Source organism: Rhopilema esculentum, chromosome 12 (assembly GCF_057945365.1).
Source record: "Rhopilema esculentum isolate cy_ngs chromosome 12, ASM5794536v1, whole genome shotgun sequence".
Lineage (NCBI taxonomy): Eukaryota > Metazoa > Cnidaria > Scyphozoa > Rhizostomeae > Rhizostomatidae > Rhopilema > Rhopilema esculentum.
In genome coordinates, this window is record NC_142826.1 from 3,308,056 (window position 1) to 3,324,072 (window position 16,017).

Here is a 16,017-nt window from a genome sequence, read left to right on the forward strand (position 1 = left end):
TTTTCCACTTTATAATGAAAACAAGGATGACATTCCAAAATCGTGTAAGACCCCGTTAATAGTAGAAGAGTAAGAATAGGCACTGCATTCACGAGGTGGTTGGTCTCTATACTTTTGGATCCGCTATCACAAGGAAAAGGATTGGATCTGATCCAAATCAGAACGGGTTTACAATGTCTCTTAGCAACGTACTTTGTGGGTATACGTATAGAGTTTGGGACTAATCCAGGGTAAATGCAAATTATTTTGGATCCCGTATCCGGATAATTTTTGGATTTGATCTAGTTCCAGTCTTGTGTTAATAGTGATTGATCTACAGCACAACATAGGCCATGAAAAAAAAAGAAATTCTACCACATGGGTATTTGGATTAGAAATCGATAAACAAAGTCGTTACTTTTCAAACAATACTGTAAAGTCACACAATCTGCCATCAGAACTCATATTGTAGTAGTAGAAAGGCATCCATTTTCCTTGGCTGTAAATGGTCATTAATTGTTTGCATATTTAGGCTGGAGTTTTACGCGAATGTGCACACAGACTCGATTGGTTTTCCAAGATATAAATTCAGTTGAATGGAACAGGTACATGAATAAATGTTCTTCTCATATACCATATCCAGGGGTGTAGTTTAAGGGAGGCTCAAGGGGGCTCTGAGCCCCCATTGCTAATGCCAAAAATTGTCAATTTCTTCTTTTGCTATTGTTTTCCCCAACATTATGTGCAATAGCCCCTCTTTTATTTTGATAGCACTACACCACTGACCATATCCAATGTGCTTTTGAGAGCAGCTGTTATTCCCTAAATATCCATTCAACTAAATTCATCTCTGGAAAAACCATTCGAGTCTGCACGCAGGCTAAATGAATTCAAGTGGAGGGGCTAAAGCCAGAGTCGACTGTGGGTACTATGAAGTCTTCGCTTCATACATCGATTAATGACCTCTTAGTAGAGGGAAATATTTTCATAGTCAAATAACAAAAATCTAATTAGATACAAAGCTTATCAAAAGCGTTACAGTTAAACCACTTCTCTTTTAAAGGCAGGCCTCTGAACCCTTATACTAACCACAAATGTCGATTTGTTCTATCTTATAAAAATCTTGGGCAAATCGTTCTGAAAACTATCATCGTTATGAAAGCCATACATTAAATATGAAGGGACAGTTTAACCCTTGAATCTTGCAATCTTACAAGTTGCAACTAAGAAGTGCGAATAAAGAATAGCAATTCTTATTCAACAAAAGCATAGCAAAATATTATTTTTTTATCGAGAAGCAGAAAAAATCTAATCTTTCGTAAACGTGTTCTTTTTTCAACAATTTGAAAACATAGACAATTTCGAATAATACTAGCATATTGCGTTTTATGGGTGCAAATACTTTTGTTTTGAGGTTTAATAGTTTGAAAAGTTGTTTTAAAGAGATAGATATCGTGTGGGAGGGGTGGGGTGGGCAGTGGAGAAGGAACAAACAGTCCTTTGTAGAAAACAAACTCGTTTGTGTTAAGCATCCTCATGAAATTGAAAAAAGCTAGTGTTGTTTGGGTAGGCGACAATCAAATCTAGATTTGGTCTTTTGCTGTTTATTACTGTAAACTTGAAAAAAACATTAAAATTTAAGAATTATATAGAACAGCAAGGTGAATATTTAATATACCTTTGCCTCTATTTTTCTTAATTCTATTCTTAATTAGCATTTTTGTGCTTCAATATTCTTATGAATAATATCATTTTAAAGGAAAAGTGGATAGCTCGAACAACGCTAGATCGGACCGGCAGGTGGGACCAAGCTTATCCGAAGTATTAAGAAGATTTTCCTACGTTCTCTCTCAACGGCTACGTTTTATGACTCGATTTAATACTGAAAGCTTTCCTTAATTGTAAATGCAATGCAATGTTATCTTGCAGGTACCAGAAAGCCAAATGGTGCTTATGGAAAACCACTTTTCGCTGCCGTTTGAAGATATATTCATCATACGTATGTAAGTTTTCTCCGGGTTATGGAAATGATAACCTGCCGGTTTATCATCAAACATCGCTCTATCTAGACAGAATCATTAAACATCCGACATTAATCCTCTTCGGAGAAGCGCTTCAGTAAACCAAAATGACACAACGGTTTCCTCGATACGATAACTGTGATTGCACTGATCGCAGTTGGCGATAATTGCAAACTCGATGGTCGTTATATACGTAATTCATGATCCTGTCATGAAAAAAGAAGTTTTGTCAAAAAAGTTCATGAAATAAAAGAAATGCATCGCCATGCTATGTGTCTGAATCTGCTTTGCCAGTAAACTTCTTGAATTTTCCCCTATAACTTTCCTCTTTTTCCTATGTCTATCATCCTCTCTCTCGCTCTCTCTCTACTATTTCTTCGCTACTTCCTTCTTCTTCATCACATTCTGCATCCACTTTCTCTCCAGTATTTCTTCATCACATTCATCACCTCCTTCAAATTCTTCATCCACTTTCTCTTTCTCGACTATTCTTCTTATCACAATCTTCCTTGTCCCTTCGCTTCCCGTGCATTGCGAGTAAGGCTGCAACGAGTGTGATGAAGAAATAGTTGAGAAAGAGAGTGAATGTGGAGTTTGAAGAAGATGATAAATGTGACGAAGAAAAGGTTGAGCTTCAAGTATTTTTTGCTTCATCTTTTTTCTCCTACCTCTTTCACTTTAGTTAAAACTTCAATTGGCACGCTTAGGCATTTTCGCATATTGCTCTCTGCAGTCCGCTTCTTTCTTCCCACTTCCTCTAGGCGTTCCTCCTCTCGTTCTTTGCACTCATTTACTCTTCCTTTTCTCCTTCATTCTTCTTTACAGAATTTCAATCCCTTTTTTCATTCTTTCCTTCTATCTTAAAGCCTTTCATTTCTGAGTCAATCATTCTTCCAAACCTCTCTTCCTCATTTTTTCTTCCTTGGAAGAAATTCTCTCGTTGCCCTTTCGTCTTTTTCTTATATAGGTTACCGTACTCTCACTCGCATCCTCTTACCCAAACCCACTCTACATTTTCCTTCCTTTCATACTCATCCTCTCTACTTTGCATCTTTCCTTCTCATGTCTAGTAGGATCATTGGGAAGCAAAGCTACAGTCCTGCCTCTGTAACTATCTTAACCTTTTGCTTATTAATACCACTCAAGCAAAAATAATTAAGAAATAGAATGTGTTTATATGCAACGCATTGAGATCAACGAAGGACCAATATTTGAAGCAGACTAAATTGCTGTCAATGCTTTTAATAAGCTAAATTGTTCACAGTTTTTGATGAATATTGTTGATAACACTATCAGCAAAGCTCTGGATTAGATACGACCACAAGCATCATTGCAGTATCTTTGATACGGCAGTCTCGTTTGAAAAATGTAAAAATCTAGCCGAAAGAAATCTATTGTATTTTTTATTAAGACCGACTCTAGGTTGCAAACGACTTCAACAGGTGCAATTTTCGATAGTGGGTGGAAATTGAAACAGTGATATCAGTGGTGAGAGCTGCTGTGGAGAGTCAATCACGGGTGCATAGGCCATTGGCTGTCTTCAGAATAACAAACAATTAAGCTGAAACGTTTAAGCGCATGAGCTAGTTAGTGAGACGCACTGAGCTAGTTCAATCAGTGGCGTAAAGGAAGCATCTGAGGCCCTTGGAAAAAATTAAGACAGGCAACTTTTCACGGACTGCCAGAAGGTCCAGTCTAAAGGTGTAGCGCGTGTCAAGCACTATGCCAAGGTGTAAAAATAATAGTTTTTTCCTTAAAAAGTTGGAATGGAGCTACATGCTTCAGTGAAAACATGGCGAACAAGAAAAAGCGTATACAGGCGCAGAGCCAAAGGGAGTCTCCATTTTGTCAGACACTTGACGTTTAAATCAAACGATCATATAACATTTTTCTGGAATATAGCAGCCCTTTTGCTTTGCTGACTGATAAGATGATAAGCTTCAATGCCTGCCAAAGTCTTGGAACACTTGCTATAATTTACGTTGTGCACGAGCTGCAACATACCCTCCCTCCTTGTACAATGTTGTGCCACGGAAATATAAATAACACTACATGTACAAGTGATACATTTTTATATAGCTATGGTTTTCAGCTAGCGAATCAACATTGTATGAGAGGGAAGGGGGGCAGCACCCTCCTTGTTGACATGGAAATAGAAGGGGACACGCGAATTCACAGAAATCTCAGGGTGTTCCAAGGACCTTTGGCAGTCATTGTAAGCTTTGTCACATGATTACAGAAATTACGAGCACATGTCCTTATAGTGAGAAATCATTGCTAGCAGTTCTCAGTAAAGTAAAGTATTTTAAAGAGTTTATTGTCTTTTACCACGCCCTTTTTATCTCGGGTAGGACCATTCCTAGCAAAATGGCTTTTTACCACATTATCCTGTTGTATTACATTCACAGGAAGACTATGCAATGATCTAGTTGTTTTTAGACGAGATTGACAGGATAGTCGTGTTTTGGTTTGATAAAAATGATCTGAGGAACTTTGAATAAAAGCTTTTTCTTGACTGAAAACTGCTTTAGCAACTTTAGAGTTGTGGATTAATGTCAGACTTGTTTTTACACTTAGGGCAAAGTTGTATTGTTGTTAAGTTTTTGAGTACCGTATTTCCTCTAATTAAGCTCGGCGTTTATAAGATTTTAAAGGAATTTGATGCAGCTTTGAAATTGGCAATTATTATTAACTATCTAGATAAATTATTGAGATGGAAGGATTTTTCATCAAATCATATCTCCTAAACATTCCGCTGAAAACTTAAGAGACGAATATTAGGGAAATCGTCCAGACCATGAATCTATTCCAATGAACATGATACTTGTATTTTCAGAACTTTCTTAGGTTGAGAGGATATTTTGTAAAAAATGATGATCAAAATTAAAAGCCTCTTTGTGTTATTGTTAGCATATTAATCCTTTGCTGTCAAAACCAATATCTACGTCACTTGGAGGCGTTAATTATCAGAGAGGCGTTTATTTGAGACAGGCATTTGACTGAAAGTGGCGGTTCGATTTAAGATCAAGATAGAATTAATGGAACTTGAGAAGAAAAGGATTCAAAAAGGATCGTATATCGGATGAAAAAAGATCTGTAAATATCGTTTGTCGTTTTGGCATACTCTTTTGTTTGTATTGCCGGATTCAGCTCGCTTTGTCATGGTGGTCTGAAGGGTTTTTGAGCTGTTCTACGCTGTTGCTAACCGTCATACGCGTGTTTTGTCGTTGTGGTCCCGGCCTAGACTTACTCCATGAGCCTCAGTTTTGTCACTGCCTCACTTTACTGACCCTACAGTCTAGTCCCGGCCTATGAATCTTTCCCACTGATCTCTAAAAAAGACTGGATCGAGCTTCCAATTGTCTTGAGCACCAAAGTGAAGCACGCTCGATTTCAGAAGGAAGAGGGCCCCAAACAAAAGCGGGAAGCCATTTCTCAAAACCAATTCTTAAATGATATGGATGTACGAGAGCTGCAATACAGTGTGGACGAGTGCTAAAGAGAACAAGGCCAAAGCAGGTGAAAACATAACTAGGAGTGACAGTGAAGGCTCTTTCCTCGGATGGGCTATTCTGGGTCCCTCTTCTCGGATGGCAACCTCCTGATCACAATAGCAGATCGAGTCTCTTTTATAGATCAGTGGAACTGAAAAGGAGACAATGGAGGGCGAAGAAAAAATATCTCGTCTATCGTCTATTGAATGTCATCTATTTTTCCTTTGCCCACTTTTTTTCTCCTTCGCAGTTTAGATATGCCCTCTCAGTAGTACGAAGGAGTTTAACAAAAATTGACTTTGGGAAGGTCTTTGTCTTGACATTAGCAAAGAGGTTTATGTCCCGCGCAGTGGCGTGAACTTCAAAGCAAGCGTCTACGATAATATTCACACAAGGTTTTCACTGCTCTGAGATCTGAGATACAACAACTGTTCTTTTCATTCAGTTAATATACAGCGGACATTAAAAGGGTTTATGTACGTTGCGTGTGGTACTTTATCAAAAATAAAGATAATGTAGTTAGCAAATGAACTTAGTACGTACCAGAATTAAAATATAATAGTTTGACTGTTAAAAACACGAAGTTTCGAGCATATACTCGTTATCAAGCCAAATACATACTCGAAACGAGTACATGCTCGAAACGTCGTGTTTTTAACAATCAAACTATTATATTTTCATTCTCGTGCGTACTCAATTTATTTGGTAACAATATTATCGTTATTAAAAGGGTTTTTCCATCCAATTTAAAAGTGATAAACAAACTTTTCCCAATCAACATGTAATTAGTGCTAAAAAGCGTGGGAAGTTTAAAGTCATATTTTTGATAAAAGGAAATTTTTTTTTGGAAAATAAAGAAAGGTGATTACATGTTCGTCAAAACGTTTAGAAAGAAAAGTAATTTTGTTGTGGTGGGATACATTTAAAGAAGGAAACGGATAGTAAAAAAATAAAATATTAATTGGGTTAAGGATGCCGCAAATGAACTAATGTCAGTAGGTTAGAATTGCCATGATGCGCTAAATTAGAATTTTGATAGAATATACCCAATTGATATACAAAAAGCATGAGAATAAAGAAAAATCAAATTGAATCTACGTCAACTTATTTCATATCGTTCAAATTTATGTTGCTAGCATAACCTGCACCACAGGGGGGCCAGGGGGCTATTGACGTCCCAATTTTTTGCCAAATGAACGATCAAAATCGACTCTAATTATCTATTTAGATATAAACCTTTAGATAATAGCGAATACAATAGACCACAAGAGGTTTACAAGAAAAACAAGGTCAGCAAATTTTGACACATTTGGGGCTAGAGGGGATAAGAGAAAATTCTCTTTACATTGCTGGTCTCTCCAGTTTTGGGTCAGTGGCGCAGACCCTGGCTAAAATTTCCTATTGATAAAAATGCTGGTGACTGTAAGAAACATTGAAATTTACATTGATTTATTTAAAGAAAAAACAGAGTACTTATGGCCAATCTAGGGAAAAATGAAACATAAATTTCAAAGTTGATGAGGCAGAACACTACCCAAACAAATTAAGGGATACAGAAGATACATAGTTTGTTCCTGATCAAGGCCAGTTTTTCTTAGAATTTATCGTTTCCCGTTCTCCATTCAATGCCAAGGGTTTCATTCTTTGTTTGTTCTATTGTTAAATCGAATCGAGTTTCGTCGATCGTAGATTACATCATAATCAGCTTTAAAAATAATGAAATTAGAGATTTAACGATAACTGATTTGAAAATGTCAGGCATAGAATTGAGGGCATCATCGCAACGAGACGTCAATGAGCTGAAAGATTTGCCTAAATACCAGTAAACAACTCTTAAATATCGATAGAATAAAAATGAGATTAGGGGGCAGCGATAAGAAAGAAATTGTAGGGACAATAATAGCACAGAGTGGATCCAAAAGTGTATTCCTGGATTAATGGCATCGCTTTCTATATACGGTATTAATCCTTTAATCGTGCAAAACATACTTGCGATGCTCTTTATCTCATGGTGTTTTGCATGCTCTTGTTCAGCAGCAATGGCTTTTAAGTGGGGAAACTGATGCAAGCTTTTGAGAAAAACGTTCGAAAAAGATGACGTCATAACTACATATGTCCAGAATCCTTGAATTTTGGCCCTCTTGTCTGTTCTGTTTACAAAATGTTCTTTCAGACAAACCTGTTTACGAAAAGATCTCCCAGAGTTCAGGGTTCAGAACCAAAAGTGGTTTGACAGGAAAGTTCACTGGTCTGTATCTCAGCCAAATCGGTAATAACAAAAGATGGATTATACTATTTTCGGTTTTATTATGCTCTTTCAAAATACGTGATCAAAATTCAAACATTGTAAATATAGAATTTTGTGACGTCATTTGTCTTTAAATCTTTACCTCAGTTCATCACACCACGACCAGAATAGGTCAACGAACGGCCATGTTAAAAATAACATAACATTGATGATATAATCATAATATTTATGATATAATCAACTTGGTAATATTGCATATAAAATTTGTGCGGGCTTTTCTAAGACTAGGTTCAGTATCACACAAAGAGGCGAAACCTCGGCCAATATCTGCCAATCTTTCACGCAATCCATGCAGATCTTGTAGGACTACACAAATTTTTCAAGATGACAAGAATTTTCAGCTGACAATACTTTTCTTCTACATCTATCCAGTTTTCTTAAACTTTTGTATTCTGCGTTCGCGATTCTAAACAGTCAACTAGAGCAGTGTATCACACACAATTGTTGGTTTTAATGGGTTTCCATCTTGGAATAAGTGTGTATTTTAAAGGGAAAAAATTCAAGATTGATAAGAGGTTCAGTTTCGCTGGACAAGTTATTATAATTAGCAGGGACAAGTTTTTATCCAAACTGAAGCTCTTGGATTTGAACGAAGAAAAGAATTTGCTTATCCGGAATAAAAGAAATAAGATTTTAAGTTAAATAAGATAGGTTTTAAATAGGGGTTGCCTGTTTTTAAATGTTTACCTGCCATATGTTGTGAAAAATTTATATCTCGGAGAGAGGATCATACTTTATGAATTACTTTGCATATTAAAAAGATCACCATACCAGACAGTTGACGAAAATGCGGGTTTTGAACAGTATGGCAAGCGAAAATATCTGATTGATGTATACACAAAGAAAGAATTAGTTCTGTGTGCGTTAAAGTTGTGTGGTAGCACTCACGACCAAAATATCACCAGGATGTATCGGTTTTTCGAAACCAGAAATTACACAAAGGCCTGGGTGTTCAAAGAGCGGACATGTCGCTTTGTAAACATAGTTGAACAGCAAGGACAAACAAATATACAAAGGAGATCCCTCTCGCAATGCAAATGAATGGCCTATTAACTTATTTACAAAATTACGAAAACATATGTAGGTTTTAAACAAAGGGCTGCCCGCATTATGTTTATTTGGAAAACCTTATGGTAGATGTAAATTAACTCTGATTTCAAAATTTCACCCAGACACAACCTACTGTGCATTCATTTTACAAATTTCCAGGCAAATTTCTATTGAGTTTATCTCTGTTTTGAGGTTTTCGCTGCAGTTACGCAAAATTAATACAATATAAAGCTTGGAATACATATCATGTTTTGGCAAATTTGCATACAGATGCATATGATAAAACTGAAGTATTTTGACTTTCGTGTTATAAATTCAGAGATTTAAGTATCAATATCAACGTGTTTGATGTTATCGTTTAAAGGAGTTACATGTCAGGAAAGAAACACGATCTGTTTTAAATGTTCATAATGAAATGTGTTGGTTACGGTGATTAAAAACTCGATGGTGTCGAAGTCTTTTGAAAATCTGCTTTCGACTTGTATGGTGTAAAACAGCCGTCAAAAGTTACATTTTCATCGATTAAAATTTATGAAACCCTTTGTGTCTTGCGTGAAAAAGTGATTTAAAAGAAACAAACAATTCGGCTTTTTTTTCAACAGGATTTGGTCGTAATTTCGTTATTAAAGAATATCATTCAGAATGAAATATTATTTGAACGCAATTAAATATCCTCAAAACATGAATTTTAGTGATATTTAATTCCTAAAGTAGAGCAAGTATCATTTTAAATCATGAGAAATATTCCGAAATTATTTTCACTAACAAAGGAGGTTATTTGTGTATTAAATAGCTGTTGAGTGGAAATACAGCGGTCTGTCAATTTTGTGCTCTTATATCGTTTAAATTTTAAAAATTCATCGGTGAACTTTCTTTAGAAACACAACTTTGACATAACGAAGAAAAGAAAACTCTATCATCCTAGCTTCAAAAAGCTTATGTCGGCCTTAACAGCTAAAACTGGGAAAAACAAACATATGAAAGTTAACGGGATTCAAAATGTAGGTTAAACTTACTCGATCCGTCGAATTTCTTCGCTAAAGTCTCCAGAAATACATTCTGCGGTGCGTTCCGACCTTTTACAAGAGGCATCTTGGTGTTGCCGCAATTACGGTTAACATTTGTAAAACCATATGCAAGGAAAACGAGCGAGAAATCCTTGTTTCATGCTTGAGTGATCAGCATATTATTATAAAATTCAATCCAGTACATTGGCTATCCAACAACTTACGCGTTCGTTTCACGCGGTGTCAATCGAGGCTCGTATTATTAATGCTGTAAGCCTCTCAAAAGATAATACCGACGGGTAACCAGTCACCTACAGCCGTTCACAAGTCAACTGCCACGACGATAATTGATAAGTGGGATTTAACGATCATTTAATCACACTCAATCGCTTTGCTAGTAATCACAGGAATCAATAATCAAGTCATTAAGAAACCCTCTCACGACACCATAAAACGCCAAGAGTTGTGATAAAATATGAAGTATTTCAGATCATGACCAAATCGATGTTATCTCTCTCTTTATAAGCTGCTGTTGTCGGTTCTTAGACCAAAAGGATTTAAAACTAGATTTATGCAGTCTTCGCCCAGGGTTCGCTCCGAATCGACAGGTAGGATTCAAGTCTTGGAAATGCAATTAGATCAGTGTTTATATTTCAGATTTACGGATTGATGTGGATTATTGTAATCTAAATCAGCTGATGCCATCTTTAGATTTAAAACACACAACGATTTTTACAAGAAGTACGTTAAGTTGATCAAGATAATCCCATTTTTAGTTTGACAACGAAGCAATTTGAGTTAGTAATTTGTAGAAGATAGGATTATACTAAAAATGTATTCATGATGTAAACTAGCCAGTATCCGGAAAACTAATTTAACAGCGACTTAAGTTTGACAGACTGCTATTAGTAAACAACTAAACATGGTTGTGATGGCTTCTGTTCGCTCACTTTGGACTTCTATTATGACCATTGTTCTACTGACACAAAAGCATCCTGCATCGAGGAACAATGATTGCAAATTTGAAACAAAACATCAAAACATCAAAGAACTATGACCAACATTATCTGCACTTTAAAGTGACTTTTAAGCATATCTGTCAAATTCTAGATGTTGCTATCCATTTATAAAGCTAGCTAGTTCAATCAAATCTTTTTGCTGTTTTATCTATTCCAGAAAAGCTATTTCTATAATATTTTGTATGTTTATGTACTAGAAAGATTAAAACATCATCTCATTTTACGCATCTTGATAAATGTATGTTCTGAAAACTAAAGCAGTTTCTTCTTGCTTCCAATTCTTGTTCCTTGATACTGAAATATATTTTGTAAGTAATAATATAACGAATATAACGAAACAGTAAAGCAGATCCTAACATGGTTTTCTTGCTAACGGGCACAAAATGGTTGGCAACAGGCAAACGCAACTATGAAAGTTGTTCTCTTACAGACACCTATCCATCATTTTATGCATGCAATCTATGGACGCCCACAGCCTACAACAATTTCTTTCGGGAACTACGAAAAATGAGCAAAATGATTTGAAGGAAACGTAACACGAGGCAAGTATTATTTTTGCTACAATTCAAAATGGCAAACAGCTGTCCTCCTGCTGACAGGTAAACTTTGTACGAAATCAACGTGAATGTAATTTGCTATTTATCGCCGGCGACGAAATGCTGTATAAAGAAAGCGAATCAGGGATTAGGGCGAACACTAGAGGCAGGTTAAGGGTAGGGCGTTTCAGCTGAAATATAATTAATTATACGGTGAACTCATGATATAATTTTTCGAATTTAGTTTTTCCGAGGCCAAACAATTTCAGACAGCAATAGACAATGATAAAGAAGCACCTTCGGTACATCAGCTTTATCTAACTTTTAGCGAAGCAAAGACAGGTTGATTTTTCAAACATTCCAGAAAAAGCACGACGATCATTCAACTGACAAATGATGGCAACATAGCCATCTGTATCCACGTTCGCGAACACGTGCTAAAACTGCACACTCAAAATGAGACAACTAATAAAAATAGCCACATGACTTCATGCTTTTTACAGGTATGATTGCGTGAACCCGTGATGTTCATAATTTTTAGGTGAGAATTCATAATTCTGAAAGAATTTCTGTTATGGAGAACAAACAGGTATCCGCATGTGAATTAGAGAAGACTCGGGCAGAAATGCTATAGCAAGCAATCTTAATAAAAAATAGCCTTTTTATCTGATATCTGGTAAGGAGGACTTGGTAGAGGGCGTGCTAATTGGGTGCATTTGACCACATGATATTGCCATTTTAATTGGGTATTACTGGCAAATTTCCTGCAAATTCATGAAATTTGAAGAAAAATATGTTTACCCATAGGAAGACTCAACATGATAAAAGCCATCAAAACTACGCCCCTGCACTTCATCAAAAGGCCTTTACTGTTCCAGGAATGGAGAGGGTATAACTCAAGTCTATTTACAAGCTTATTAATATAACGAGTTTGAAGATGTCAACATTTGCTCCTTTTATAATTAGTCTCAACCTGCATATACTAATGAATACACTTTTAGCTTTTAGTAAAAGCAAAGCTTTCAACATCGGACAATAGAAGATCGAAGATGCTGGGCCTACAGTTGTTTGAAGAGACAAAACCCGTAGAAAATGGCAATAAGGAGATCCAGGAATATGCCAAGGGAAACTTGCCTTTTAGAACCTACTGTTATCGAAATGCAATATCGCATCTTTCATTTCAAATATGTCTATGGAAGAAGTGATGCACCGTTTCCCTACGACAGTTTATCTATCCTAAAACCGTAAAATCAACTTTCACACAACAATCAATAAATTTATTAGATTGATATACTATTTCCCGTCTAAGTATTTGATTATGCTAGGCCCATGTAAATTCATTCATTCATAAATTCCATTTCCGGGTTTCATTCACAATTTCATTCACAATGCAACCACCTCTTTTACTCACACTCGTTTTTTTGCAACAACACCCTTATCCTGTATTTTTCTTAACTATTCATCGCATCAATATTAATTTTTTCACTCCTAGCCCTTTCTTCCTCCTTTTTCTGGCTCCATTATCTCTGCACTTAAAATAAGACTCGATGCAAGTTCGAAAAAACACGTTTTTTTATTTGTTAGTGAACGAAAAAAATCAAACTATTTCAGCTAAAGGCGTTTCCGAAGGAACCAAAACGAGCTACCTTAAGATGAAATAAAGAGGTTTCAATGGCGTTTGATTTTCGAAGCTCGCATTATCCTACGCATGGTGAAAACGTGAGTGCATATACAGGTCCTCCGACGAAGAGGGGGGACGGGGGGCATGACCCCCACCACTTTTTGGCTAAACAGTGAAGTATTTTTCAAGATCTCTTGTAATGGATGTTAAATTTTCCCTTGAGCCGGAGCCCATAATTTAGATATAGACAACGTCCTACTTAACAGGTATTTTATAACTAATTCGCGTAAATAGAGAGCAGATGGAATCTTTGATGATCATTGCAAACACTATCATGTCGCAGAAAATTATCATAAATGAAAACATGCAAGATATTCTAGGATTTGCATTTAGCTATTATTCTTTCACGAACTTTATGAAAAAATTCATGAATTCTAACAATACGAAAAGTCTAGCAAAGTTTGTGTAACTTTTCTTCTATAGCTAACTCTAAATCTTCAGAGCTCGTGCCCCCAGACACTGTCAAACCTACAAGAGGGAGCCTCGAAAAATTTTACAAGGGCTTTCTTATAAAAAATGATGAATATACGTAGATTGAATGTCGTATTTTAACTGGTTTTAGACAGGGAAATTTCGTGAGCAATCTAGCAATCAGGGTGACCGGGATTTTTTCTTTTGATAAGTGATCCTGGTAGGTCTTTGACTCAAAATCCGTCAGGGACCCTGAAATCAGGGGGCTGGTGGTCACGTGGTCAATCATTTTATTGTTCCCGGCCATCAAAACATTTTTTAATCTTATCTTAAAACCAATGGTATTGTTCTAAAGAACATTCAAAAATGAACAAAAAATCATAAAAAAACTATGTTGTTAAATAAACCTGTCAAAAGATATGACCTTTTAAAATATTGCAAAATGACGTCTTCAAACGAGTAAAAAATCTTTACCATGTCTTTTCTCGCTTATTACTCATTGTTTTGACAAGTGCTAAATCTCAGAATGGCTCAACTCATTCAAACCATTACAGCCCCCTCCTCCTCTAAAGAAATTATCCATCTTTCCTTAGGACGTACATAATGAATAAATCGTTTCTATCGACGTGCTTTATCAAACGTGTTTTATTCTGGTCCAACACTTATTAACTCAATTCCAATATGGATTAATTGCCGGAGAAAGTGGTTTTTGGGAACTCTAAAGAATCAGAAGAAACAGACCAAACTGAAAGAATTTTGGGGCGAGGTTAAAAAACATTTGGATATCGAAAACCAAAGCCGATAACGAATTTTAAAGAAGACGGTATGCTCGCTGATAAAATACTGCAAGCATGTAATTGGTATTAAAGAAAGTAAAAGCAATTAAGGATAATGTTCAAGTCGATTTGAGTATATCTCATAATCATTTTGCAATACGCGAAATCAACTCTTGGCTGAGAGTTCCTTTTTAATGAAGTCTCTATCCATCCAAAAAATTATTTATGGGGAAATGGTTGGCCTTTGTTAATGGAAAGAAACTCTGTCTAGCAGGTATCTTCTACAGGAAATCAGTACAAAGAAAAAATCTCATTTGTAAGAGTCACACTAATTATGAATCTAATCTTAAGGCTGCGGCACCGGCATGCTTTTCGGTATGTTACAGATGCAAAGGATAATTCAAAGGTTCAAATGCTCTTATTCCAAGGGGTATATTTCTTGCATTTTGGGAGATAAGAAAGGCAAATTATATTTCATTACACATAATGCAAAAATGTTTAACAATCACAAATGCAGAATTGTTTTTTGGGAGTGGGGGCTGGTTGTAGCTCATAATTGTAAACTACAGATTAGAGTTGTCAATAGTCCTTGCTCAACAAGCAAAATCATAAATTATTTATCAACCGGCAAAGAGATAACTTCTAAATAAACAAAGATCCTTGTTTATTTGTCACCCTAAATAATTTTCAAACATGAAGTACCTAATCAGAGAATGACAGCTTGTAGGCTCATAGACGATCACGTTCTTCTTTCTTGGTTTTGCTGTTTATCAACCTTGACTTAAACCTAAACTTTTGGTTCATCTACCCTATGGGGCCTTAGATAGCTCAGTTTTCTTTCTCAATCATAAATCAAATTCGAGTGAGTAAACAAAGCAGCAAAGGACTGAACAAAAAGACGGCCAAGAAATTTTACATGGTGTATTTTTTATCTTTGCAAGAAATTAATATTACTGTGCTACCTGTATGTCATAAAAGTGGTCGATGGAGTATAGGCAGAGCTATTCGTACGCACATATCAAGAGCCCCAGAACTTATTAGGTTGTTTGTGCAGAATGAGTTGCTTGAAAAGTTCTGTGAATTTTCGACTCCAATTTTAGAGACGTTCATATAACGTTCTTGATCACAGGTATCTAACCTTTAAAGGTCTTATCAGCAGCCAAACACCTGTTTATAAGTATTCAATTTTAAATTCCAGAAAGCTTACCGAAAACCACACTATAGGTAAAATAAGAGCCCAAGTTGTTGTGTCCAGAAGCAATTCATGACATGCTACAAATTATATCAAATTCTAAAGTAGCATAATTCTCAACGTCAGAAGCGATCTGATCGATGAGTGAAAATCATTTTTCCTGACCAAAACTAGAATCCTAGGTTAAAGGTAGCCAAATAAACGCACAGTTTCTAAGTGTCATGACAGTGCCATCCTGAAAAATTGATGTCTGGTTGAATCTTAAGTAATTAGCTGATTATGAATAGAAATTAGGGACCTACCAACATATTGGTTCATAAACATAGATTTTAAATATAAGAATATTGCCTATAAACATTTCAAATAACCTGTAAATATTACTAAATATTATGATCAAAATAATGAAGCCTATGGTAAAAAGTATTCTTATTATCGACATGCCCAGCCTAACCTCATACCCTTCTAATTATATTTACATGCTTTTTCTTTATCATTTTTGATTATTTTACTCACTCTTGTGAAAGATTTTTGTAAAACCAGGCT

At 35.9% G+C, this 16,017-nt stretch overlaps 1 protein-coding gene and 1 long non-coding RNA gene across 2 annotated transcripts in view; one reads left to right on the forward strand and one right to left on the reverse strand.

Annotated features, from left to right (window-relative positions):
* Nucleotides 1-10,192, reverse strand: part of LOC135681562 (voltage-gated delayed rectifier potassium channel KCNH4) — an 80,911-nt gene extending 70,719 nt beyond the window's left edge. Inside the window, exon 1 of the mRNA XM_065196098.2 lies at nucleotides 9,869-10,192. Coding sequence (XP_065052170.2) covers nucleotides 9,869-9,944 — 76 coding nt within the window. The 5' untranslated portion in view covers nucleotides 9,945-10,192. The remainder of the gene's footprint in view (nucleotides 1-9,868) is intronic.
* A 143-nt stretch (nucleotides 10,193-10,335) lies between these two features.
* On the forward strand, nucleotides 10,336-13,030 carry LOC148958699 (uncharacterized). The gene is made up of 3 exons (XR_016144463.1): nucleotides 10,336-10,467; nucleotides 11,309-11,424; nucleotides 12,226-13,030. It is a non-coding gene; the product is annotated as an uncharacterized LOC148958699 (long non-coding RNA).
* Nucleotides 13,031-16,017: the final 2,987 nt, after the last annotated feature.